We start from the raw sequence: 25,947 nt of genomic DNA, 5'->3' as shown, positions 1-25,947 counted from the left end.
GGAGATGAGCTCACAGCACCACGTGGAGGAATACAGATTAATATACATGGGTTGACTTAAGTTCTAAGAGGGAGTTGAGACAAGCCTCTAAGCTAAAGGCCAACCTTTCATAATTAATAGTAAGTCTCCTTGTCATTATTTGCAGGCTGGCGGTCCCGATGAGAAAGTACTACTACACTTCCTCCATGTTATTTCATTCAGTTCCAACAGTCCCATGAGCACACGATCAGGCCTTTGCAGGTGAAGGTACTGAGGCACTTGTGGCCTTGAGGTCACCCAGCCAGACAGCAGCAGAGCTCTGTAGGCTGGGCTCTCCGGGGGGAAAAGATGGAGGCAGGTTTGCTGCCTTTCTGGGGACTGATAATGAACACCTATTAATGCAGGCACAATGTAAGCCACATCTACAGAACAGATGTTCCCAGCACTTTTATATTATGTCTGCCAGCTGCTCAAAGCTTCCTGACATTAGAGATGCCACAGATGCCCCAATCAGTTAGCTTAGACTAGGAGGTGGCAAGCTCACTATCTGCCTGTGCAGAGGTATACCCAAGTCGCGTGGCATGACACACAGCTGTCCCCAGATCAGGAAGGAAGACAGTGGCATGCACACCATCCATTCTACCCCAGGTGGCCAGAAATCCCCATGTGCCTCTCTTCTGCAACACCTCCCTCCCCCTCAATTAGAGAAATGACGAGGCACTCATCAAGGCCTTGCCACTACACTATTTTTAAGGACTCCATTTTCTTTCATTAATCTGAATATTAAGCATACTCATTATTGCACTCTAATCCCCTACCACAGGGAAGTCAAGTGGTAGGTTTATAGCTCCAAGCTGATAATAGCCGACCACCCAGAAGGCCCTGTACCTACCCTACATGACCAGCAGCGGTTTCTTCAACTGGGTAAGGCTCTAACATGTCACCATGCGGCACTCTGTGGAGTTCAAAGTAGAGTCTGGACCCATGGTGACAAGGGTGTGAGGAGCAGAGCTCTGAACATCTGTGCAGATGTTTAAGGTGGACATCAACTGTCCATCTAGAGACTCTGTTGTACCTTCATTATACTAGTGGCTCTGCTCATCCTTACAAAGTGAGACAAAAAATTTTGAATCCAACAACTTTGTAAATTATGGCCATGAGAATAACACCAAATGCTAGCGTCTGGGGTGGAGATGCAGTAAAATGGGCTATAATAGCAATACTTTTAGGCCAGAAAGTAGAAATTGAATAGTAAAATGAGGGCCTGCAATGTTCAGGTGGTAGTGACTCAGGTCTGTGATGTGAACATGCTTGTCTCTGGGGTGACAATCTTCAGTGAAAGCTCCTGTGAATGGCAAAGTTACTTATGCAGCCAGGTTTCTCCATGGGGAGAACAAGCGACCCGGCAGTGTGAGGCTGGCCTAGGAAATAGGACTCTCTCTGGGAAGATAGAAGAAAGCCAGAGAACCCTGAACCACTGCTCCAGCTGCAAGCATATATGGGTCCATGGAAGCTCCACATCAGCGCCATGAGCCCTGGGTGTGCCCTTCAGGCCTTGCGAGGCAGACAACTAGCTGTAGCTCTGCCTTCTTTTCTGGGCCTCACAATCCCTACCTAGGGTTGCTCCCACATGGTGTGAGAGCTTCTAAACTCTGAATGAAACTCTCAACCATGTTACTTGTGCTGTGTTCCCAGAAAAGCCGAAAGCACACATATCCTAAGCTGAACCTAGCAGCAGCTCTCTGCAGAGTGCCTTTAACTAATGTAAAACTCACTTTGGCTCTTGGAGACATATTTACTCGAAGACAGAATTTGTGCATAATCAGTTTGGGAATGCACATTTCCCTTGAATAATCAAAATATAAATAATTAAGGTAATAAAAGCTGACAGCAGAGTGGCAGCAGAGACTGTGTCTGCAAGAGCGGGGGCCCACAAAGTGCGCTGCTAACGAATCAGTTCTGGCTACAGTCACATTTCAACTAGTCCAACCAAAGAGAACCTGGGTCGCTCAGGAGGAGCGCTGTGCTGGGGCTAAAAGGCAGAGCGGGGCACCAAGGCAGCATGGAGCAGTATGGATATCCATTGTCTCCAAGCTCTGCTTGCCTGGAACCTGAAATAAAATCCCTTATTTGTCCCCCAAAGTATATTATTCCACAAACAGGAAATCAAGTGTCAGAACGGGATGGGGACCTAGGCCCCTGAGGGTCCCCAACTCGGCACTAGGATGTCCCCCCTCTTCTTGCACTTTTTTCTCAATAGACAAAGGTCAAATGCCTTGGAGCCCAGAGCGTCCTCCCTTAAAGTGCCTGTCACTAGTATCAGAAAGGAATGAAGCCGTGCTTTTACAGATCTGTCTATTCTACATTACCAGAAGAAAAGTTTGGGGATCCCCCCCCCAAGCATGGAATAATTGTAAAGTACCCTTAAGCTGGCAAGCCTGAATGCAATTTAGAAAATGAAGAATAAAATCAATTTTAAAAATTGTGTGGAGCTGAAATATGGTGTGCTACAATGTTGACCGAATGGATTTTTCTTCAGCCGTAGTTAAAGATGACGACTTGGCACCATGAGAGCCTGGGCAGTCTAAAACCAGTCACTATGGCTCCAGATAAGATTCCAAGCTATTCGTTTTAAACGCAGTACTACATGTGGACCTCCAGAAACTTGCCATGGCAACTGATTTATGGGCAATCCATCCAGAAAGCAAACAGACCCTTTCTGGCTTACAAGAGACCTAAAGAATAAGCTTCTAAACCAGTTCATTTACCAATCAACTGACACTTTCTGTTTCCTTGTCCTTGGGAGACATCTTCACCTTTTCTATGATGTCAGAATCAAAGGACTATTCCTTCCGATGGAGAAAACGGAGCTGTCCAGTAAGATGACAGGTCTGAGGCTGACTACAAAGCCTGACACTCACACAAACAGTAGGTAGCACAGGTTAGTGGTTGGAGGGGAGGTGGGGCTGACGTCACATTTTCCTGCCGCTTCACGGAGGTCAGACTGGATTTTTATAAACTCCTGCTCTGCATGGTTCCCACTGAGCCACGTTTGCCTGCTGCCTGATACCAACACTCTTTTCTCTGGAATCAGACTCTGGAAGTCCACTTAACTCTCTTCACAATTTTTAGACTCAATGAAGATTCTGCTATGTCTACCATCTTTGGGGTGCCTATGTCAGATGTGAGAGCTTTAACTGGGTTGGGACTACCCAAAGTGTGAAGAGTAACAGGCCAAGTTGAGTCTGTACAGAGGGAGAGGGCAGCAGCAGGTGCAGCAGCCCTCCCCAAAGCCTGACCTGGGGCTGCGGCAGGGCAGCTGCTCCCCTACTGCAGCTCTGTGCAGATGACTCATCTATTGTTCCCATGCACAGGCAGCTGCATGAGAGCTCACAGCAGGTCCCGACCAGGTGCCTCATCTGCACCAGACTCAACAACCCAGGGCCTCAGAAAAGCAGCCCCACAATCCCTACCCACTGCCCTAGGTAGGGGCACTTCTCAGTGACCCAGACCAAAGGCCCCAGAGGCCTCCCGCAGAAAGTTTAAACAAAATAAATGAAGATGTACAAGACAGCTCATGTTACCTTTGACCTAATTTTTCCACTTGGAAAATCAGCACGACTTGTGCTGTTCATTTTCCATTGCAGTTGACTGATTTTCACAAAATTTAGTAGACAACATTTTATGTTTATTTATAGCACAGTCTGGCATCTTCAAAACCAACAAGAGTGGCTAAAAGCTTTCAATGAACATGTACTTTCTGATTGAGCTTCCTAAAAACAATCCTGGGACTGTATTAAGCATTAAGTTTTAGCAAAAGTAAAAACTCAATTTCCTCCACTAATGAAACGAAGGCAATCCAAACCAGTCATTACCTAAAAACATTATTTCCACTTGGCATGGCTGCACATTGTGCGTGTGAGCAGGTAGCAGAGCTCAGAAACATAAAGCATGGTTCAACACGAGTATGAAGTTCCTTACAGAAAGGTTCTATTTCCTCGTGTGTAACAGGAGAGCACCTGCCTTGGATGCTGTCTGAAGCAAATGTGGTCAACGGAAGAGCATTCGGTGAGCAAGCTGCCTGGAACAGGCTGCTTGGAAAAATGGCTCCCATCCCTTGTGTTGTTTCCTGAAAGAAACAAGACACTCGGGCTAGGAGGTGATGCTCCCATGAACATCAGCCTAGAAGATTTTGAAAAAAAAAAAAAGCACATGCATATAACTCTAATAATTCTAAGAGTTCTTCCAACATCCACCGACTCACAGAAGGTACTGCTTTACTATCAGACTCTCTGGTTTTCCATAACCCTAGTCCATAGATCTCAGCTTCTACATTTCTACATTAATCTTTACAAATGAGACTAGAAAGTAAGTCGGTTTGACTAAGACGGGAAGAAGGTTAGCTAAATAACTGGGAGTCTTCAGTGGGTCAAGATCCAAATGTGGGTAGAGAAAATCAGTATACAGGTTTCGTTTTGAGAGGGGATTCTCAGGACGGCGAGGAGAGGAAATCCAGACTAGGGGTAATCTGCTAACAGAACGAAGCTGGAACATAGTGTCTGAGACCAAGTGACTTGACACATGACATGACTGGAGCAGTCACTTGAGTCTTCTCACCGAGGGTGCAGTGATGCATACACAGCCCCATGACTGTGCTGGGTTGTCAAAGGGTGCTTTATGTATCTGGTCTTTAGAAACTGTCAGGAACACTACTTCTTAAGGATTTTCATGTGTAATACAGTAGTATCCCATTCATTCAATCATCTGTCTGTCCAGGCAATGAGACCTACTACATGCTTGATAAGACAGCAGATGCTAAGGAATATTAGCAAAAGTTCTGTAAATGTCAAAGACAAGACTAACAAAACATAATTTAGTGTTTACTGCAGAGGAAAACAGCAAGATAAATCAAAAGTGAGTTAAATTCTGAAGGGTTTTTATTTGTGGGGAATATATGTGTGTGGGGGTGCACACACTACTTAATTAAATAAGAAGTCCGAAGGCACTGAGCTGAGTGGAAGCCATGTGAGCACACCTCGACCACTGCCATTTATTTAATGAATACTCCTGGGCACTCTTTAAATTGAAAGATGGTTCATTAGATTTGTGCATCTGCCCTTCTCAGCAATCTGTTGTGTTTCTGATGAAGGCAGAAAAACATGAACATATCATTGTCGGGAATGTTATGAGTAACTCAGCTTCCAATGATTATGGAGTCATAAAGGGCTCAGGCTGCCTAATTTCGGGAAACAATTTGTCTGAATCATTCTGTCTGTTCCAATCTCCAATTTTTATTCATTCTGGAAATCTCAAGGACAAACCCTTTTATCTTTTTGTTTTATAAGTCACCTAATACATTATCTTCCATCTATAAATATTATGTCTTAAAGGTACTAAGAAAAATAAGTATAAAAAATGCCCCCCCCCCAAAAAAAAAAACAAAAACCAATCACCTCCTTGAAGTTTCAACATCTCCTCTGGGCTCCTCTACTCCATTTATCTACTGTAGTCTCCCAAAGAGCTGACCAGGTGTAGTACCAGAGTAAATGTAAACACTATGAGGGGTGAAGGAGGAAACAATTTTGCTCCCCACCCAATGCCTGCTACCTTGGAGAGTTAGCTTCCCCTAAACAGGTTCAGGAACTATTCAGACAGATGCACTCCTTTGCCATTGTCCTTAATAGCACTTATTCAAGGCCTGCTGGGTGTGGCCCAGAGAAGACTAAGACACAAACATACATATCAGCGGCCTGACTTTACAGAACTTATGCTCAGCAAAGTGGGGCAGACACATTCCAGGGGCCAAGTGTGACAATGTCAAGAGTTGCTTTTCGAGGGAGTGAAACAGCTGTGTTCTGAAGATTTCAGGAAACCCTTCTCTTCTCTTACAGAGGACTGATATACAACAACAGTTCTTAATTCATATTCAGAGGATTCTTCTTGGAAATCAGGCTACAGTAAAGAAATGGTCAAGAAACTTTGGTGCATTGCAAACTACCTCAAATGTCTGGCTTGAAGCCAGCTGCTCAAAGGTCAGATGGAGAGATGGCCTTGACCTCTATGAAGCCAAAACCCTTGGTCCCTTCCATTCTTCCCCGAGATGAGCTGCAGAATGCTAATAAGATGCAGGTCTGCAGTTCAGTGTTGGGTTCGAGTGGCAAAAGTGATGGGAGACATGTAAAGATTAAGACAGTTTGTTACAGCAACTGTGCTGGCTAGTTCTCTGTCATCTTGATATAAGCTGGAGTCACCAGAGAGGAGGGAGCCTCAGTTGAGAAAACATTTCCATAAGATCAGGCTGCAGGCAAGCCTGTAGGGCATTTTCTTAATTGGTGATTGATGGGGGAGGACCCAGGCCATTGTGGGTGGAGCCATCTCTGGGCTGGTGGTCCTGGGTTCTCTAAGAAAGCAGGCTGAGCCATCCATGTAAAGCAGGGCAGTAAATAGCACTCCTCCACGGCCTCAGCATCAGCTCCTGCCTCCTGGTTCCTGCCTTGTTTGAGTTCCTGTCCTGACTTCCTTCAATGATGAACAATGATGTGGAAGTATAAGTCAAATAAAACATTTCTTCCCCAAGTTGCTTTGGGTCATAGTGTTTCATCACAGCAATAGTAACCACTAAGACAAAAATCTAAGAAATATACACGAGTTGTAAGGAGCCCAGGTCTAGAGATGTTCTGTACAGGATGCTGATCAGCTGAGTTCTGCAACTATCTGCTGATGGCTCCACTAGCTGAATGACAGACTGGAGCAGTGTTTTCCTTTAGGACACTGGCCAAGATATGCTACCAACTTAAGTGCAATGGTAGTTATCTCAGGTGTATGTATGCATAGGACACAATGGCACCCCCTAGAGGCAATGATCAAGTCAACCTAGAGTGTTGCTAGTGCTAGAAAAACAGCAGCCTTCTTAATCATCGGTCAGAAAACAGGAGTTCTCACGCATCTGTTTACTCTTGAAGCAGTTGACTTATGGAGGACAAAAAGAACCACTCAACCAGGAGTAGGCTGCCTAGTGCACTGGAAACCACTATATTGTGGTTATTAAATATAGATATAGATATAGATATAGATATCCTAATACTCCCATATACTTATTGGATCATTTAAAAAGCAAGAATCCAGTTCCACAGGTTTTGTTGATCTGGAAATGACAGGAGTTCAAGGCCAGCCTAGATTACATGATACTCTGTCTCAAAAAATACTCAAACCCAACAAAACAACTTCCCGATTTCTCCTGTTGACAAGAAGATGACAACTGTGACAGAATGCCACCCTCACTGATGCTGCATCACTTTACTGTGGTCGTGACAAAGAAATCCACAAAGCCCCAAGGAGTTCTGAAAAGGATGGAAAATCCCTAAGCCACCCAAGGGTATCAGATTCTCTAATGGCCCAGAAGAGGCATCCCCAAGCTTCACAGGATGAAGATGTTTAGTAGTTTGCAACATTTTATACAGGATATTTTCTGGCTTTTGGGAACCTAACATCCTGTCATGGCTCATCACAATTAAGACATCCAGAAACTCTAAACATTGATATGTGTTTGGTCCTGCAGACACACTCGTCCTGGGGACACACTCATCCCTAACATCTGAACTAGCTTCCTAGTCTCTCCAGGGCTTCCTTGTCGAGCAAGCATTGAAGGATCGTTTCACTCTCAATCTGGTGTGCTGAGGAGGAGCATGTACTGTCCAGGGCAGCACTGTGCCTTACCCCTCTCAGAGTATCTGGAGTAGGGGAAATGCATCTGACAGTGCATGCAGGGGCTCTGTGGGGAAATGCACCTGACAGTGCATGCAGGGGCTCTGTGGAGGATCATCCAATCTGCCGAGCTGGGCTAACTTGGGATCCAGTTGACACTTACCACTAATGTGAAGCTGTGCTCTGGCAGCATCCCGTACTGCTGGACAAGCCTTTCTCGGGTTGCACTGGGAAGCTCAGGAAGCATGTCCCGAAGCTGGTCAATATTGATCACCTGCTGAGAGTCTGCATCTGAAGGCAGAGATGTGGCATCGTAGAGCACTAAGGGAGGCAGGTTGGGCTCTGGCATAAACCTAAACAAAGAGAACAGTTGGGACCTGAGTCTGGGTGTCTGGATTGATTAGAACCACAAATCTAACAATGATGGGAATGCTCTGTGCTTAGGTACAAAGCCAGAACACTTGCAAAGGTTTCTGAATGCCCCAGTGAAGATCACACAGCAAACCCATTCTTCACATTACAGAATAAAGATGGGGAAAGGGTGGCATGGAACCGAGCCACACTCTGGTTTATACCAGTGAGGAAAGTGTCAGTGGGCCGGAGACTGAAGGACGAGTGAGACAGTTTACCCGTGAGGAAGAAAGATGACTGTCCCTACTTTAAAATTTCTGTTTTTAGCAGTACTTGTACAACAAATTAAAAGTCAAAGAGGGAAGAGAGGGCTCTTCCCTTCTTGAGAAGTAGAACAGAATGGATTTTGCCTGAATGAAATGTGGAAGCTGGTGGGGGGGGAGGGTGAATAGGTGCAGCCTGGCACACTATCAGAGTAGTGAACCTGTGTAAGGGTGAGTTCAGGCCGCTAGACAAATGCCAAAACCCACAGAATGGACAGCCAAGAATGAATGCATCTCAGTGTAAACTATGGATTTCAGTGAAAAATGAGCAGCAATATGGTTGGTTCACTGTTGTAGTAAACCATATTAATTGAGGGACAGGGGCCTGGGAAGAAGTACATGAGAACTCCACTTCCCATTCAAACAGTCAGTTGTTAATACTCAGATGGACTACAGTACTGCATTCATCTTAAGAAATCAAATACAACTTTGCTTGTTCTGCTCCAGCACTGCTTTCTCTCTGCCCAGAGCCAAAGGGCAGGGTAGTGCTCAGCCATGCAGGGTAGTGCTCAGCCATGCAGGGTAGTGCTCAGCCATGCAGGGTAGTACGCAGCATGCAGGGTAGTGCTCAGCATGCAGGGTAGTGCAGCTGCAGGGTAGTGCAGCATGCAGGGTAGTGCTCAGCCATGCAGGGTAGTGCTCAGCCATGCAGGGTAGTGCTCAGCCATGCAGGGTAGTGCTCAGCCATGCAGGGTAGTGCTCAGCAATGCAGGGTAGTGCTCAGCCATGCAGGGTAGTGCTCAGCCATTGCAGGGTAGTGCTCAGCATGCAGGGTAGTGCTCAGCCATATGCAGGTGAGGTAGTGCTCAGCTCATGCAGGGTAGTGCTCAAGCACATGCAGGGTAGTGCTCAGCCATGCAGGGTAGTGCTCAGTCATGCAGGGTAGTGCTCAGCATGCAGGGTAGTGCTCAGCAGGTAGTGCTCAGTCATTGCCACATGCAGGGTAGTGCTCTCAAGTCACATGCAGGGTAGTGCTCAGCCATGCAGGGTAGTGCTCAGCCATGCAGGGTAGTGCTCAGCCATGCAGGGTAGTGCTCTCAGCCAATGCAGGGTAGTGCTCAGCCATGCAGGGTAGTGCTCAGTCATGCAGGGTAGTGCTCAGCAATGCAGGGTAGTGCTCAGCCATGCAGGGTAGTGCTCAGTCATGCAGGGTAGTGCTCAGTCATGCAGGGTAGTGCTCAGCCATGCAGGGTAGTGCTCAGCCATGCAGGGTAGTGCTCAGTCATGCACCAGTCTCATGTGCAGGGTAGTGCTAGTCTGCAGCCATGCAGGGTAGTGCTCAGCAATGCAGTGCCACATGCAGGGTAGTGCCCAGCCATGCAGGGTAGTGCCCAGCCATGCAGGGAGGACCTAGAGTAGAGGTAACTCCTCAGTGCAGTACCGTCTCAGCTGTGGGCAGTCTGTCTTCTGAAAGCAATGGAAGCCCAAGAGGAAGGCTTCTGGAGACCCACTGCTGTCTAATATGGGGGTTCTAGGAGAAGCCGCTGGCTGAGTTAAAAGGCAAACTCCATGGTCAGTAAGGAATTACAGGGAGCAGCAACATGGGAGAATAAAGAAGGTGGAAAAGTCTGACCCTAGAAGACCACTGTAACAACAAAAAGCCCCTGTAGCCTCTGATAGGCACATGACAGGATTCTGGCAGAGAAGGTATATCACACTTCACAAAGGAAAGCCACGCAAATTCCATCTTTGTAATCTGCTAAACTCTGAGAAAAAGTGAAAGGTTCAATTTATCTTAAGCTACCGTTATTGTTTTATGTGGAAATCTTCTGTTACATAACAGCTCCCCACTCCCCCCGGAGGGGGGGTTTAAGAATGGAACCCAGAACCTCTCACATAATAGGTGAGTACTCCATGGGTGAACTGGTGGCCTAATTTGCTTATCTTGGCAATGAACTAGCATCACCTGAGGTTTGAAGGGACCCTCCATTAACAGACCGTTTTCACATCCTCCCAATATATTCCAGAATATATTACCAGCAAATGTAAGCCTAGGCCCTCCCTCACCTGCCAGCCTCTTAGTTAAACGACAGCATCTTTGTTACTGAAACCTGTGGACAGGTATCTTCCAGCAACTGAATTCCTATTTAAGAAACTCTGCAGCTATCAAGTCAAGAAAATATCACTTCTCCTAGTTTACATACAACAAAATAAGCAATCTTGACTTCTTTCATGTAAAAACAAGTGGTTGCCCAAATTCTCCAGCATCGTTATGCTGATTTTCAAATGGATTTGAAGTGTACCCCGATGAGGAATAATCACCTGTAGTCTTGTTTTCCTTCTTTGTCTCTCATGGGCATGGTGCACCTGCAACAGGCAGAGCAGACAGCATTATGTCAACACTGCGTGCAACTGGCTGGACCACGTGCAGAAAGGGGCTGGCGCTCAAGTATTTCCGGCGAAGGCTGTGTGTTAAAGGCTTAGTCCTATTAAGAAGAGGTAGAAACTTTAGAAGTGTCAGAAAGAGATGGAACCCGATGAAGGCCTTTGGGTCATTAGAATATGCCCTCAAAGGAGACTGTGGAACCCTGGTCCCACCTTCTATCTTTTGTTTCCTAGTGTGTTTACTTTCTTCATGCTTACCAATACCTGGTAGAAACAACCTAGGAGGGAAAACAGGTATTTATTTTAGTTTTTGGCTTCAGAAGTATTAGTCCATCATGGTGGGAAGGTATGGCAAAGCAAACAAAGAAATGGAAATGTAGGAACAGACAAAGATATATACCCAAGGATATGTACCCAGAGACCTTCTCCTCTTACCAGGCCCAACTTCCTAATAATACCATCATATGACTCCATGAAGGGATTCAACATTCATTAAGCTGGGGGCTAATGGTCTCTGGAAACACCATTAGAAATACCTAAAGGTATGCTTTACTAATCAAATCAAGCTAACAATCAAGGTCAGGAGTTTAGCTCAGCCATGTGCTTGGGGCATGATGTACCACCATAGGCCAAATCACAGACTGAAACCTTTGAAACCGTGAACCAAAATTAACTCTAAGATGAGTAGCTCAAATATCTGTTACAGTAACAGCTGTCAGGCATAGGACTTTCTCAATTCACGACAGGCAAATTCAAGCTCTTCAGATGTCCATGGGCTCTCCTATGGACTGGATCTTCTATCTCCTATGGCTCTCCTATTTTATATAAATAAAGGGAAATGCTTAGAAAAATAATTTTGTAAAAACAAAACCAAACTGCTTCAATATTTCGTGTATGTGCAGACAGGGATTGAACCCGGGGTGTTAAAGCATTTGCAGCAAGCATTCTATTGCCGAGCCAAACCCCAGCCAGCTTTCAGACAAACTCTGTAGACTTTTGAACATTCTTTGGTATTTTACTTAAAGTAAAAAATCTTAAAACTCAGACTGAGAAAAATTAGGATCCATGTTATCTAAACCACCACAGAAAAGTATCCGTGGTGGTGAGAATGAGAATGTCCCCAGCTGGCAGTGCTGTTTCAGGGGACAGTTCAGTCATGCTGGAGGAAGTATGTCACTCGAAGTTCAGAGCTTTGCCCATTTGCAACTTGCTCTCTTTGGTTTGTGTTTGTGGTTGAACTTGATCTCAGAGTTTCCTGCTCCAGCCACTAACAGCTAAGCCTCCCTTGCCACTATGGATCCTACCTCTGGAATCACAAGCCAAAATACATTCCTTCTTCCATAGGCTGCTTTTGATCATACTGTTTTATCACAGTAACAGAAAAATAACTGGTACCGTATCCCTACAACCAGCTCTTAGCCCTTTAAGCATCAAGCTTAGGCTGTGAGAGATCTCACAGATGATTTAAGGGAATAAAAATTCTTGCCACAAAGCAGGAAGCAAAGGGTAGCCTAGAGCTGAGACTAAGCACTTCTGTATAAGCTTGGGTCAGCAGAACTCCAGGGCCCAGAAGACCATGTTTCATTCCAATGGGATGCAGTGATCTTTTCTCTTATGGCTACAGAGAAGCTAAGGACCTTTGTTACGTGACCAGTCCATGGCTGAGCCCCAACCTCCCAGCTGCGGTCAACAGGCTCATCAACACAAACTCACCCCAGCTTATAATCAAATGAACGAGTTTCATTTAGAATTTCACCTCCATTCTCAAGTTCAGTGATTTGCCTCTGAATTTCATAGTCTATAAAAAAAAAACACAGCAAGTTAGTATATTTTGAATCCCTTTCATCCATGCAGGCAATAATTAGAAACCATTCTCAATTCTTAAGTTAAAGAAAAAAAGTCAAGGAGACTATTTATGATGATCATTCCCTTGTGAGTTGTGTTTTCTTCTCACAACTGGGAAGGGCCTTAAGAAGCATGTCTCTTCCCTCCTCTTTCTTTTTTGGACATCTCAGCTCAAAGAGATTAATAACCGAGTACAGACTACAGACACCTTGGTAGAAGGATTGGGACTGCTATGTAGGTCCAGTGACTGCAGATCTAGGATTGTGATCTATTAGAATTTCTTATCCTGGGACTAGCAGATGGGTCACAAGGAACCCTGGTAACCCTCAAAATTTTTATACAAAATATGGGTGAAAATGTATGTACACTTTTGGAAAGAGAATAATTTTCATTTTATTTTCCAAGATATCTGTGACCACTGCTTTGTAACACATACTCCCACTACCCAGCAGAATAGATGGACTATGCCAATCAACACAGCTAAACATGGCTGAAACACAGAACTGCTAAGTCCCTTTGCAAAAGTAAGCCTTCCCAACTTCCTACCCCACGGTCCTTGCTCAGACCTTTTAATCTGGCTGCTAAGAGACAGCAGCACAAACTACTCCATTTGTACCCCCTCCCTCACCTGAGTGTTCTCCTTGATTGACCTGAAATGATGGCTAAAAGGTCCAACAGGATTTGAAAAAACCTGGTGGGAAAATTCCAGGCTTGGGGAATTAAGCCCACGGTGGCAAAGCTTTGGTTCTGCTAGGCTGTGTCTGAACACAGGTAGAATTCTGACTGTTGCTTCAGAGGGCACTTCATATTCAAAAAAACATTCGGGGCAGCTAAAAACACCCGGGTTCCCATACCCGTTACAGACAAGTTGTAAACTCTGGTTGCCTGCCTCTGGTTGGTCACCACCTCGTAGATCAACGCAGCCCTGAACATGGCACGTCCAGGGTGAAGGCAGAGTCATTCCACTCGTTCCAAGCTCCTTCACAAATGCAGGTTCCAAGCGCGAGTCTCTCTCCTTACTCCTTTGGTGGCTTCAGAAAGTGGACTATGTCCCCTTTCAGAGACAGGAGTCATTCCTTACCCTTATCCTGCTGTCCCATGAGTAATCCCTTGAACCATGTTCATGCCTCTTCTCTAAAAGTCTGTCCCTTCAGGTGTCTGCATTAAGGCTGGCTCATCATTTCAGGTTTGGGACACGAGGTTTACCCAGGCGAGAACAACCTCTCTGAACTGCGTTAATCCTCCCCCAGAGACCCGGTGCCCACTAAGCATCTTGGCTGCGGCACCGCGAAGGCCAGAGCTTCAGCAGGCCTGCTGTCTGTGTACTCCTGACAGCACTCACCCCTCCCTCCTCTACGGATGTCTCTGCCTTTACAATCTACTTCGAGTCTTCTGAGACGGCCTCCCTTAGGCTGTTTCTAGCTTCTGTGGAACTACCTATAGAACTAGCCTGTTCTACATGTGCTAGCCGGTTCTACATGAGCTGTTCGCGGACATTTGTCACCAGTGAAATGTTCACTGTATGCTCCACGAAAACCAACCTTGACTGAACAGGCACATTCAATCTACTAGCTGAAAACAGTAAAAAGTAGAAACATACTAACCAAACAGACTACATCCAATCTAAAGAATGAACTTGACTTCATAAAGCATATGATATGAGGTAGGACACAGCCACCATATTCTGCAAATCCTCCCAAAGCGGGTGGAGTCTATTTCCCTCCCTTTGGGTCTGGCTTGAATTCACGTTGCTTTGAAAGAAGTGTGTCCGAAGTGACACTGTGTGAGTTGAATTCCAGAATTGAGGACACAAGTGAATCTTGAGGCTCCTGCCTCTTCCATCCTGGGATCCTCCACTGGCAAACACAGAAGCCTGGACTACACAGACGAAGGACAAAAGACCACACGGATGGAGACGCCTCCAGTCAGAGGGCCCCCGTGACTGAGGCCGTCCCAGAGCTTCGCTTCTGCTAACCTGACAGTTGCCGGAGCGTCTGCAGGACCACTACCTGGTCCACAGGACTGTGAGAACTAGTGATGGCTGAAGAGCTAGTAAACACAGTCGTGCACTACAAACGAGAGGTGACGACGATACACAGAGAAGCCCGCAGGAGTGGGAGGTGACACTCACCTATGGCCTTGGCCAAGAACCTGAAGCTGTTGAGATTCTTCACTTCGGTCCGGACGCCCAGAGGTTCCCCAGGGTGGTGCACCGATATATTGGCGTCTACTCTCAGCTGACCCTCTGGAAGGAGGAAATACAAAACCTGTAGAAATTCTTTGAAGCAATGTTTGTAGGGTGTGGAGACGTCAAGGTAAGTAGTGTCTAACTTGATTTTCTGTCTAGTTAGAGCAACCTAGCTTTGGAGAGCATAGCTGTTCCCCTGGCACGGCAAGAAGTCAGAGTCCTGAGGTGTGTGGAAACAGGCTTCTTCCTGTGCACACACAGACATTCTTGATGCACAGCTGGAAGGATCTATGTAGTGTCAGTGTGCTAAGCGAGAACAAGGTTATTAAAATCGAGGTTCACTCTTCAGTTTTACACCACGGTTATTTTCCAAGTATCTGAGCTGGGTTGGGGGAAGCCTCAAAAATGATCATGTGAAACCCCTCCAGTGCTCTCCGGTGAAATAGGATCTCTATGTGTTTTGAGGAGATTTATAAGACAGTCCTTGAGAATTTACAGCTCAAGGGCAGGAGCTGGAACCTGGGCTGTTCCCCCTCCCTTCTCAGGCACTGTAATGATTTTCTTTCCATAAACAGGCATCTGAAGGCTCCCTGGTTGCCATGAGGATTTGCTGAAGCAGAAAGACTACAGCGAGATGGGTGGAAGGGTGAAGAGAGCTGACCCATCCTTACGGGACCTTCTCTGCCCTGGAAAGCTCCTTGGCTTAGGAGACGTGACCCTAAAGAAGCAGGTGGTTTGTGGAAAGAACCAAAGGATTTTGAGGAAGAAGAGAGAGGCAAAAACTCCAAGACAGATATGAAGACAAGCAGTCATCACATTTTCTATCTTACAAAGGAAAGCTCAAGTTCTAGTCTCCAACTTTATGTGCAATACTTACAACAAGATGGGAAGACAAAATCTTGCTCTTATTATTTATTTCCTGAGACACAGTCTCACTATGGAGCCCTGGCAAGCCTTGAATTTACCATCCTCCTATACCAACCTCCCAAGTAGCTAGGACTACAGGTGTGTGCCACTGCTCCTAGCTCTTAGGTAGGTTTTTAAATTTAATAAACCTGATGATGGGCTAAATAAATTCATTTCCCAAATGTTCCACAACAAAAACATATTCAAACAATCAAAAGAATCAATAAATCCCATGTCAGGAAAAGGAGCGCTCTTTGTAACCCCCACCCTGGAGCTGCAGCAACAATCCTCTATCAGCCTGAGACCACCGCTCAGCCAGCCACTGACCCCTCCCAGACTCCCCTGAGAACAGCGCCCCACTCTGCGGCTCTGAAAGCCTGACAAGACGCCTTTCAGCTCGGGAATGGCTCCACCTATTTTGCCTGTTCTGACTTTTCAACAACTGCACAGATTCTACAGTTGCTGATTTTTAAATCAGCTTTTGAATAAGTCACGTTCTTCCGAATTTTGAGAAGTGGCACCCACTTAGGAACCTTGGTGTCACCTTGTATTTCCTACTTTGTCCTTTACCTCCAATCTATCAGGTCCCTCTAGACACGCTCAGATGCGTCACTCCTCTCCATTCTGCTACTGCAACCTTTGAGACCACATCCTGTCTCAACACAGCAGGGCCTCTTGTCCAGTCCCAGCGATGTAACTAAGCAAGACTATCATGCTGCTGTAGCGTGGCTTTTATCATGTCCATCGCTTACTGGAGCACAGCAGTCCCAATGTGTCATCTCCTCTACTTCATATCTAAGATCTTATTTGGTCAGACCAACAGTCATACCATTCATTCCATAGGAAAGCTCCCCCACTGCTAGACAGGGGAGCAGTAGACTATTTACTCCACCGGAACTTTTTATTTTCATTTTTCAAAGAGGTAGGAGTGTTGAGACAGCGTCTCATGCCATTCAGGCTGCCCTCAAACTCACTATGTAGCTGAGGCTGGCCTTGAACTCCTGGTCCTCCTGCTTAGACCTCTGGAGTACTGTGATTACAGATGTGCACCCCATATCTAGCTTTCCACTGGAACTTCATCCAGGTTACTATCTCTGTGTCCCTGAGGCTCAACCTCCAAGACCACATGTGAGTGTTCCTTCTCTCTACTAGGCATTGCTGTCAGGAAGCGAGCCTCCCCGTGGAGGTCCTGCAGCTTTCTCAGAACACAAGGAATATAAGCCACATAGAAGAGCCAGTGACTGATACCTATTGTGAACTAAGCTTTTTGCTAAGACCAGAATGGATAGGCCCTTGAGGATGGGCCCAATTTCCAATCCCTTCTTGCCCTCCAAGGACATGGGCCTCACTAATTCTCTCTTCCATACAAGTCATCAATCTTTCTAAGCATTCCCTCTGATATGTACACACGTAGTAGTGTTTATTTCTCATTAAGAAGATACACAAAAGCCTCAAAACCTATTGCCATGAGGCCAATTTCCCCACCATCAGTCAGCAGCCATTTCTCTGCTTTCCCTCTGGGCAAATCCTCTCTAACAAGTTAGTGCACACACTGTCTTCACTCTCAACCCAGTTAACCCTAACCCTCCACAGCCTGGTTTCTGTCCTCAGGTCTCTCAAGATGCTGTGTCAGGGCTGCCACAACCCCCTTGGTGCCAAATCCAGTGGGCAGAGACACATTCTGTTCTCACCTCACTATGACATATCAATTAATCCTTCGTTTCCTCTGTCTTTTGAGACAGGACCTTAATATACAGCTGAGGATGGACTCAAACTTGCTATACAGCATAAGCTGGCCTCGACTCACAATCCTCCTGTGAGCCAGGATTACCTCTACCTGGTTTCCTTCTTTCCTACATCAGTGTTGGTCACTGAATGCGATCATGGTTTTCCTGAACACTCAATTTGCACTTCATTTGCTTGTGTCCTTTTCCTATGAAACCACAGGACTCTTTTCTCGACTCCCATGCTTTCCAGAGTGGTTTACAGTTTTAAATATCATCTGTGTCCTCATGATGCCTAGATCTCCATTGGCAGACTTCTCCTGAGCCCTACTCAAGGCTTTATAGGTATTCCAGTTTCCAAATCCAAATCCTGACTTGCCGATTTGCAAATACGTTCTTGTCCTTCTCTTCCCGTCTCAGATAACACCACACCCTGCTTCTTCCAACTTCCTGGAAGCCGCCTTTGCTTTCCTCCACCTCCGCTCTGCCACAGCAGCCTGTCCGAGCCTTCATCCTAAGAACCATCTCGAGTCTACCCGTCTCTCCATCATCTCTGCCACCATCACTGTCCAGCAGCATCACCTTGTACCTGATCCCTCATTCTCGAATGGGTTCAGGCTTCTCTTCTGGACCTGAGACCCACTCTCCACAGCAGCTACAGTCTTCTAAAGCGTAGCCCAGTCTAAGTGTTCTCTCGCTCGAATCCTTTCCCTGAGTCCCACGTCACCTGGATGGGTGCACTTCCGACAACTGCCTATTGCCCTCTGTTTGCCTTTCTGCCTTTCCTACAGTCTGCCACCTTGGTAACCTTGGTGGTACTTTCTGAGCTCTTCTTTAGGCCAGGCCCTTTGCCTTAGCTGTGTCCTGGAATGCTCATCACCTTGTTCTAGGCTGGCTAGGGCTCTGAGTCATTCTTTAGTTCTTAACCGAACATCGACTCTGCCGAGTGGCCTTGAAAATCAAGACTGTCACAAGTTGTTCCAGCACTGAGATGCATTTATTTCCTTAAAATAACTATAATAGTCATTTTCATTTTTTCTGTTGATGTAATTCTTGCCAAGGGTAAGGTCCTCAAGGCAGGGACAAGGCCTTTTTCAGAATCTAGAGCTGGGTCTGACCCATTGTTATTGTCCAGTGAAATTAAACCCCATTGAATGACGAATTCCAACACACTGGTATTTTCCTGAACAATAAGCAAACAGATTGGTTTCTGTCTCACACTGGTTCCTAGTGAGTCTACAACCTGTCTGACTAGAACTAATCTATAATTAGAATCACATGCAAGGCCCATTAAGCTCAAAGGAAAACTGCCCAAGTATGCCGAGCTCTGCCGACCAAACCTCGGTGCTTGGGAGACAGTTTAAAAAAAAAAAAAAACTCGGGGACCTTGAATTACTACTTACTTTCATGATTTAGAATTCTAATTTGGAAGAGGAATAAAGGCATGAATTTTCATCTCTCCCAGAGAATCCCACACTACATAAATGTCTGAAGAGAATCACTTAGTGTCCTGCCGTGTTGAAAGAGAGTTCACTAGCCTGGATTCAGATATAGTATCAGACTTTAACAAAAGACATTCTACCTCGTGAAGACAAAATGCCTTTTAAACAAATTAAGTTAAATTCCCTCCAATGCATGAAAGGCTCACCAGTCAGGTTTACCTCCGTGCATTCTGTCCCACTGAGGGGCCTTCCTTCCCACATAAGAGGAGCTCAACTTCCATCTTCTCAGAGTGGACAGCTGTAACAGCTACGCTACAAACTACACCACTGAGCACCGTGATAGACTAGTCACGTCTTCTGAGACACATCTGAACAAGAATAAAACGCGGGGACAGAACTGTTTCCACAAACAGTGAGGGTCTGAGGCCTGGACAGGGAGGTCTGTGGAGACAGCCGGTCATTCTACTGCTGAATAATCTCCAGAACTGAGAACAGAACATGGGGCAGGGCTGACTACAAACCTCGGTTTGTAGAGCCGAGATAGGCCTCACACATGCTAGACAGGCATTCCACCACTGAGTCCACCCTGGCCCAGCGTGATCAACGTTTGCTGACTACAGTTCACCGGACCCACTCATCCGGATGAGCGGAACTGCAGACAGAAGAGTGCGGCAGGCACCCGGCACAGGCCTTTGTCAGATCCCGTGCTGCTGCTCTACAGCCGCCACCACATCCACTTGCTGGAACAGGGCGGCAGTGATAAAGGGACCTGGACACCCCTGTGGCATTTCAAACCACGTCCCCACCAGAACCCCAGACCTGCTCCTACAAACTCACTCCTCTCCTCATCACCCAGTGACTCCCTGCTTGCCTTTCGCTTCCGTCTTTCTCTCCACACAAGGATTTGAGAATGACTTCTAAAAGTGCAGGAAATAAGACTCCAAGAAATCAAGTAACGTGCCCAGGTTTGCACTGCTAGAAGCCACAGGCCTGGATTCTATCTCGGATCCAGGCTCTCTGTCCACATTCAGACTTCTCCACCTACTACTTCTCTGAGCAGGTCCCTGTGGCAGCCTGATGCTGTATGGCTGACCGCCGGGAAGTGTGGTACCAGGTGTAAACAAGGGAGGCACACTTGGGCTCAGGCCCAGTGTAGACACTTGTAATGAGTCTTGGACAAACTTGTAAACAGGCATACCACTATCTCCCAGGAATGTCGGAATGTTTAAGTTACAGGATAAACTGTTTTAATAAGCACATACTAAACCTTCCAACTAGTAGCTAGTATTACTGTTAAAGTACTTAGTAGGTCTACTTCTGTTCCCATTCAGATCAACACACTGCTCTGGGGGTCTCTTTTAACAGCAGCAACATGCTGAACACGAGAAGGAAATGACTTAGACACTGGGCTATGGTGGTCTGTGCTCATTAGCAAGACTACCAGGAACTCACTAAATGGAGCCCAGAACAGTTCACACTTCAGTCCCTAAGCACCAAGTCTACTGGTCTCCAGTGGCACCTCTTCACGACAGCCCTCAGTTCCAAGTGCAGCCCCCAGGGCTGGCACAACAGGGGTCTCACAGTGGCCACAAGAAAAAAGGAGCAAAGACATTTAGGCTAAGAAAATGTCATGGCCAGGGAAGTGAGACTCTCAGGCCTCCAGGCAGCCCTCAGTGCTCCAAGGCACTTCACAACAACTTGGGCTTCCTGGCTGCCGGGCTGGAAGCAAAGCTGCCCACCTGGGTGGAGAAGAAACAGAAAGTGTCACAACAAATGAGATTTAATGGACCTGCTCAGCTGCCACTGACTCATGAGCTCTTGCCATGGTGGCTTCCCTCTTTGCTAGGACCCAGAGGGGACTCTCCCTCAGCTCACAGCTCTTCCTCAGCTCACAGGTGTTCATTTATTCCATAGGTTTGCAGGAGTCAGTGATTTTGAGAATATCTGGAAACTTTTAAAAGATGATACAGAATCAACGCTTAGCGTATTAATGGCTAACCATCCAACCTGCCCATATTTCATTTATGTTCTGTGGGCAAAAAAGCAGCATGAGTGATAAATGGAAAATAGAGAATTCCCTTATTCTAACATGCTCTTGTTTCTATAAAAGAAACATGTGGGCAGCTAACCTTTATGCCACTCAGACTCACAGGGGTTGTTTCTCCAGCCTTTAAGGATGAATGAGAGCAAATAAGGAAGCTTGGTCTTCAGGTCTCACTTGTACCACAATTTGGAGTTATAATTGATCATTTTTAAGAGGCCCTATGTGACAAGTGTGACATTAAAAATTCAGAAGACCCTCTGTTACATGCAAACACATTATGTGATGTGATAAGGGTGTCCACAGTATTATGCACCAACAGGGAGATGAACATCATCATTAATGGTACTCACTAAGTGCACACTGTGGCCACTTTAATGTGCGTGCTATGGAAAGAAGACTGTAAATGCAGAGCTTGTATTCTGCCAGGGAGGGCCCCAAGGGTGCTGGGAGTTTTCACACCGCCTCTGGGAAGGGAAAATGAGGGGGAACCGTGGGAGAGATTTGCTCCAGGGACTTCAGGGAAAGTAAAGGAACACTAGGCAAAGGCCAAGACAGAGCTGCCATGAAGAAACAGAAGTCAACAGACCTAGGACTTGCTAGAAATAACGTGTATCGTTATGACACTTTCACTCATGGACTTCCATCATACTCCAGACCCAACGGTCTCTCTCCTTGAACTTGAAGACCAAGACAGTTTGCTACAATCTTTTTCTTTTTGTAGTGCTGGGACCTCACACACGCCAGGTGAGCACTCTACTGAGCTGTATCTCTAGGCCCATATAATCATAGTATTTGTTTATAGCCAAAAAACTGGCTTTACCTGCACACACATGAACATTTTTACTCTGTTTTAAAAATCATTGGGTTATTATTGTTGTTTCTTGAGACAGGGTCTCACTGTTTGGCCCTGACTGGCCTCAGACTCTCTTTGTAGATCAGGCTAGCCTTGCATTCAACAGAGAACAAACTGCCTGCCTCTGCCTCTTAGGTGCTGGGATTAAAGATATTTTGATTGTACAAATGAATGGGAAATAGTTTGATATTTTACTATCTGCATCCACAAAATATGTATACATAGATACATAGTATGTAATAATCTAATCACAGTAGTTCAATGTTCCAGATGGACGACAATTTTGCCAAAGAAGAGAACCTAGATCTTCCCAAAGTAGCAACTGGCTATGTATGTAGAACTCACAAAATAAGAATCCTTATTCATGATCCATGTTCTCTTCTGAAAGGTCTGAACTGAACACACTCACGAATCCCACAGTTCTCATGTAGCATGTGGGAGAAGGTAGATCTTGCCTCCTGAGTCCTATGCTCACATCCTCAGGCTCAAGGTGTATGCAGTGTTGTTTGTGTTTAGTTTGGGTTTGGGGCTCATAAAAAGAGCCTGAGGGAAATTCTAAGGGGGAAAAAGAAGTGCAGTGGAGAAGGCTAAATATAGAATGTGCCAGAAGCAGAGAGGGGGACGATGCGGAGCAGGGACACCATGCACGTAGCCTCTACCTGCCATGTTCGCCTGGCTGGTCCCCAGCGCTTGAAGGATCAGCTGCAGTTCCCTGACAGCTATGGCCGCCTCCTCTCCACAGCACAGGTCAGGCTCCAGGACCACTTCGAGAAGGCCGACTCCTACCAGAGAGAGGCCAGTCAGCCTGACTTGATCTGGACAGACATCAGCTAAGGAAGTGGGAAATCTTAGGAAAGCGTGGCATCAATGCACAGTCTGCAAAGCAGCCCGCCCTCCTCCCCCGCCTCTGTCGCTTGTCGATGCCTAACTCTGCTTCCCTTCTTCCAGTGTCTGCTTACGGACATCCAGCTGTGGGCCGTGACAAGGCAGATAGGTCTGTCCGATTTTAGGGGTGGGTAATTGGCAAGTCTAGCAGGGAGCACGGTTCAGGCTGTGCTCTCTCATCAGCTCTGCCAATACCAACATGGGTATTTTGATCCGCCAGTCAGGTCCTGTGTCTGCTTTCTCAATTGGTTTGAGAAAAGTCTAGAAGGGAAGAGAAGTGCCCAAGACCCCGGAGCAGAGAGAGAGTTGGAAGAAGTAGGGCAGACCCAGCCTACCGGCTCTATTCAAATCAATGAGCGTCTGGGACCTCAGGTCATCATGGAGGCTCTTGCCACTGTCCTGCTCCAACTGGATTTGCTTGATCCTCACCGTCTTGGTGGTCACCTGATTCCGTTTCTTCCCTGTGTAGGTACTGTATGTCAAGTGCCCCTTGGCAGCAATCGGGAGCCTCTGCTGGGTGATCTGGTAGCCCGCCTGCTCACAAACCAACATGGATTAGTCACTAGCCCAGAACTGAAGGCTGGGGTTCACTTCACGTTTAGTTTCACATCATAAAGCCTGTCTTGAAACAAACACAAAAACAGGAGAAATGAGGAAACAACAACAACAACAAAACCTTCCTTTATACAGTGCTGCCATAATTCAGCCTTTCTTCTTCTGGCTTTTCCCATCACCCCATTACCCACCCCAAGTCTCTCACCCCCAATAATGATGCAATTAGGAACATGAATCCCATCTTCCTTGTTGGAGTGCCATTTTTGAGAGTAACAATAATCTCATTGTCAGAGGCCCCTAAGAGAAGAATTTATTGTTTTCATTTAGCTCATTAGCCTAAATTCTGCATCTCATTACCAGGCTCCTGCTGAGCCCCTTATTAGGGAATGCCAGCTAAGCAGTTAGCCATCCACTTGCAACAAGGCTTGCAGCAACTGCCACTGCATTTCAGCTTGTTTGGGTTCTGCTCTTTGGGGTAGGCAATCTGCCAGCCACTCTTCCCTTGTTCCTCTGGCCAGAAGGTATTGTGATGTGCTCACAATCTGCTAACGGACAGCACACAGCACAAAATAACTGACGGACGTTGCAAGGATGCCTGCCCCTTCTCAACTGAAAAGAAGAATTACTTTCAAACACACACTGGGAATGCAGGGCGATGGGAAGACTGGAGATAAACAGAGAGTAATGGCTGAAGCATCTGCAGTACCTGCTGGACACCATCATCGTCACCCTCATTCAATCCCACAAGCCTATCGAGTGCAGGCAAGGGGGGCCAAGGGACTTGCCCAAGGCACACACAGAACCAGGAGATCTCCAGGCCACACTGGCCCAAGTCGGTACCTCTCCTTACTAGGCTAGTGAAAGACTTAAAAATTTTACTACCTCAGTAATACAAGTAGACAATTCAAATGATAGAATGTTTTATGTGAGCTTCAAGGTTTCTGATGCAGAAGGCCTGGAGTAGGGCTGGAGAATTTCTACTCCTAACAAGGCTCTGGGAAACGCTGACACTGGGTGCCCTGGGGAACTGAGCAGAAGGCTAGCCCTCTCTCCACCTAGAGACCTGAATTCTGGTTTGGGTTGCTGGACGAAACGCCAGGGCACCTTGCTAAATGTGAGTTCCAGATAAACAACAAATGAACCGTGTTATACGCATGCCTTGTGAAACATTGTGACCACCTGTTCCAGACATGCTGAACTGCTCAGGCAGGAAGAACAGGCGAGAGTCCAAACACTTCCAGGGTTTTATGAGTCAATGGTACACAGCTCACCTCACATGTACAAGTCCCCAGGTGCCATGCCCAGCACTGAAAAAGCCAACATTTCGTTTTCATTTATACAGCAGAACTTGTGGAAATGGGGGCTGGGGGGGGGCTACAGAGTACTGTTTACCTTGCTTTTTATTTATGTCTATTTATGCCCTCACCACTAAAACCCAACTCTTCCAAATCTTCAGTTCCGGGAGAATGAAGCACGGCAATGTTTATTGCTATTGTTTTTCACAATCATACTTACCTATCAGAACAGCTGATTAAATGACACATTATTTTCAGAAACCCATTCAACATTTCAATTTTGTTCCAGCGCGATACTATGAAAAATTGCCTCTTGTTCACACTGGCACCACTTTAAAACAGAAACTTTCTAAATTTAGGGGAAAAGCAGGTAAATATTGAGTTTGCTGCTCAACTAGTTACTGTTGTTTGTGCTCCTTCTGGCTCCCAATCCTGCCTACTGCTGCTCCTTGGGAGATGACAGATGTCCCCAGAGGAGCTAGCCTTCTTATTAGGAAAGTCTACATGAAAGAGACGCGTCCTCACAATGTTTGCAGTGACAGTGGGTACCGGCGGCCGCATCAACCACGGGGCTAGCCTTTGTCCTAACAGGCAATTAGCACCAAACACCGTGGCTGGGAGAACCTGACAGCACTGGCCTCTCCCGGTCCCCGTTCAATTATAAGCGAACCAACAGAAGTACAGAGTAAGCAGGGAGTCAGAGATCAGGACAATCTCAGGCAAGCTAGTCAACATCGGGGGCCTCTGCCTTCATTAGGGCTGGGCAGCACCTCCTGCTGCGATGGACAGAGGGCTGATTGAAAACATGAGTGGCGCACTCCCTGGCCTTTGCTTCCATCCCCCAAGGCAGGCGGGCCCAGCTCTGAGGACCTGTAAGGGCAGACAGATCACAGCATACTTACAGGCAGGTCTGCGTAGAAGTAGTGCTTCCTGTCAAACAGGGACTTCTTGTTTATGCGGCAGTTCAGTGCCAAGCCAGTCATCACCGCGGCTTCTACACACCTCCTGTTGAGAACCTTGACAAACACCACACAAGCTCCTTTTAGAGCCACAGGCCACACAGTTGCTCCTCTCCTACTCTGACATCTTCCCTGAAGAGTCAAAACTGCTATCTCTGGTTCTCAAGCTGGTGAGTCAAGAGGTGGTCAGCTCTGCTTCACAAGCTGAGTGCGAATCAGAAAAATATTTTTTAAAAATGTATGCAACAGTGGGGCCCACTGGGCACTTAATAAATTGCCATCCCAGGCACCCTTCCCCGGTATACAGCATCAGAGAAAAGAGTTTCAAAATGCCCAGCAGAGCATTACGGCATGGACTGAATCCCTTGTCCCTCTCTGCAAAGAGAATTGGGAGCCACTCAGGATCTGTGGGGCAGTGATTTGTGAGAGGAGGGTCCCAGGTCTACAACTTCATGCTGTGGTGAAGTGTGACATGGAGAGGCACAGGTGGGACCCAAGAGGCTGAGAGGGTGGCTGAACTGGCAGAAAAGAGAACAAACTTTTAAGAACAAAATGGCCACAGCGATTTT

General features: G+C 46.5%; 1 protein-coding gene across 1 annotated transcript in view; it reads right to left on the bottom strand.

Annotated features, from left to right (window-relative positions):
• The window catches only part of Gatb (glutamyl-tRNA amidotransferase subunit B), a 76,466-nt gene that overhangs the window by 24,477 nt on the left and 26,042 nt on the right, over positions 1-25,947 (bottom strand). The window contains 7 exon segments of the mRNA XM_028860213.2: positions 7,847-8,036; positions 10,620-10,664; positions 12,396-12,480; positions 14,659-14,772; positions 22,344-22,466; positions 22,905-23,103; positions 25,322-25,435. Of these exon segments, the coding sequence (XP_028716046.1) occupies positions 7,847-8,036; positions 10,620-10,664; positions 12,396-12,480; positions 14,659-14,772; positions 22,344-22,466; positions 22,905-23,103; positions 25,322-25,435 (870 nt within the window).

Source organism: Peromyscus leucopus, chromosome 6, assembly GCF_004664715.2.
Source record: "Peromyscus leucopus breed LL Stock chromosome 6, UCI_PerLeu_2.1, whole genome shotgun sequence".
NCBI lineage: Eukaryota > Metazoa > Chordata > Mammalia > Rodentia > Cricetidae > Peromyscus > Peromyscus leucopus.
Note: the sequence above shows the minus strand (reverse complement) of the source record. Positions and strands in the feature narration are given on the sequence as shown.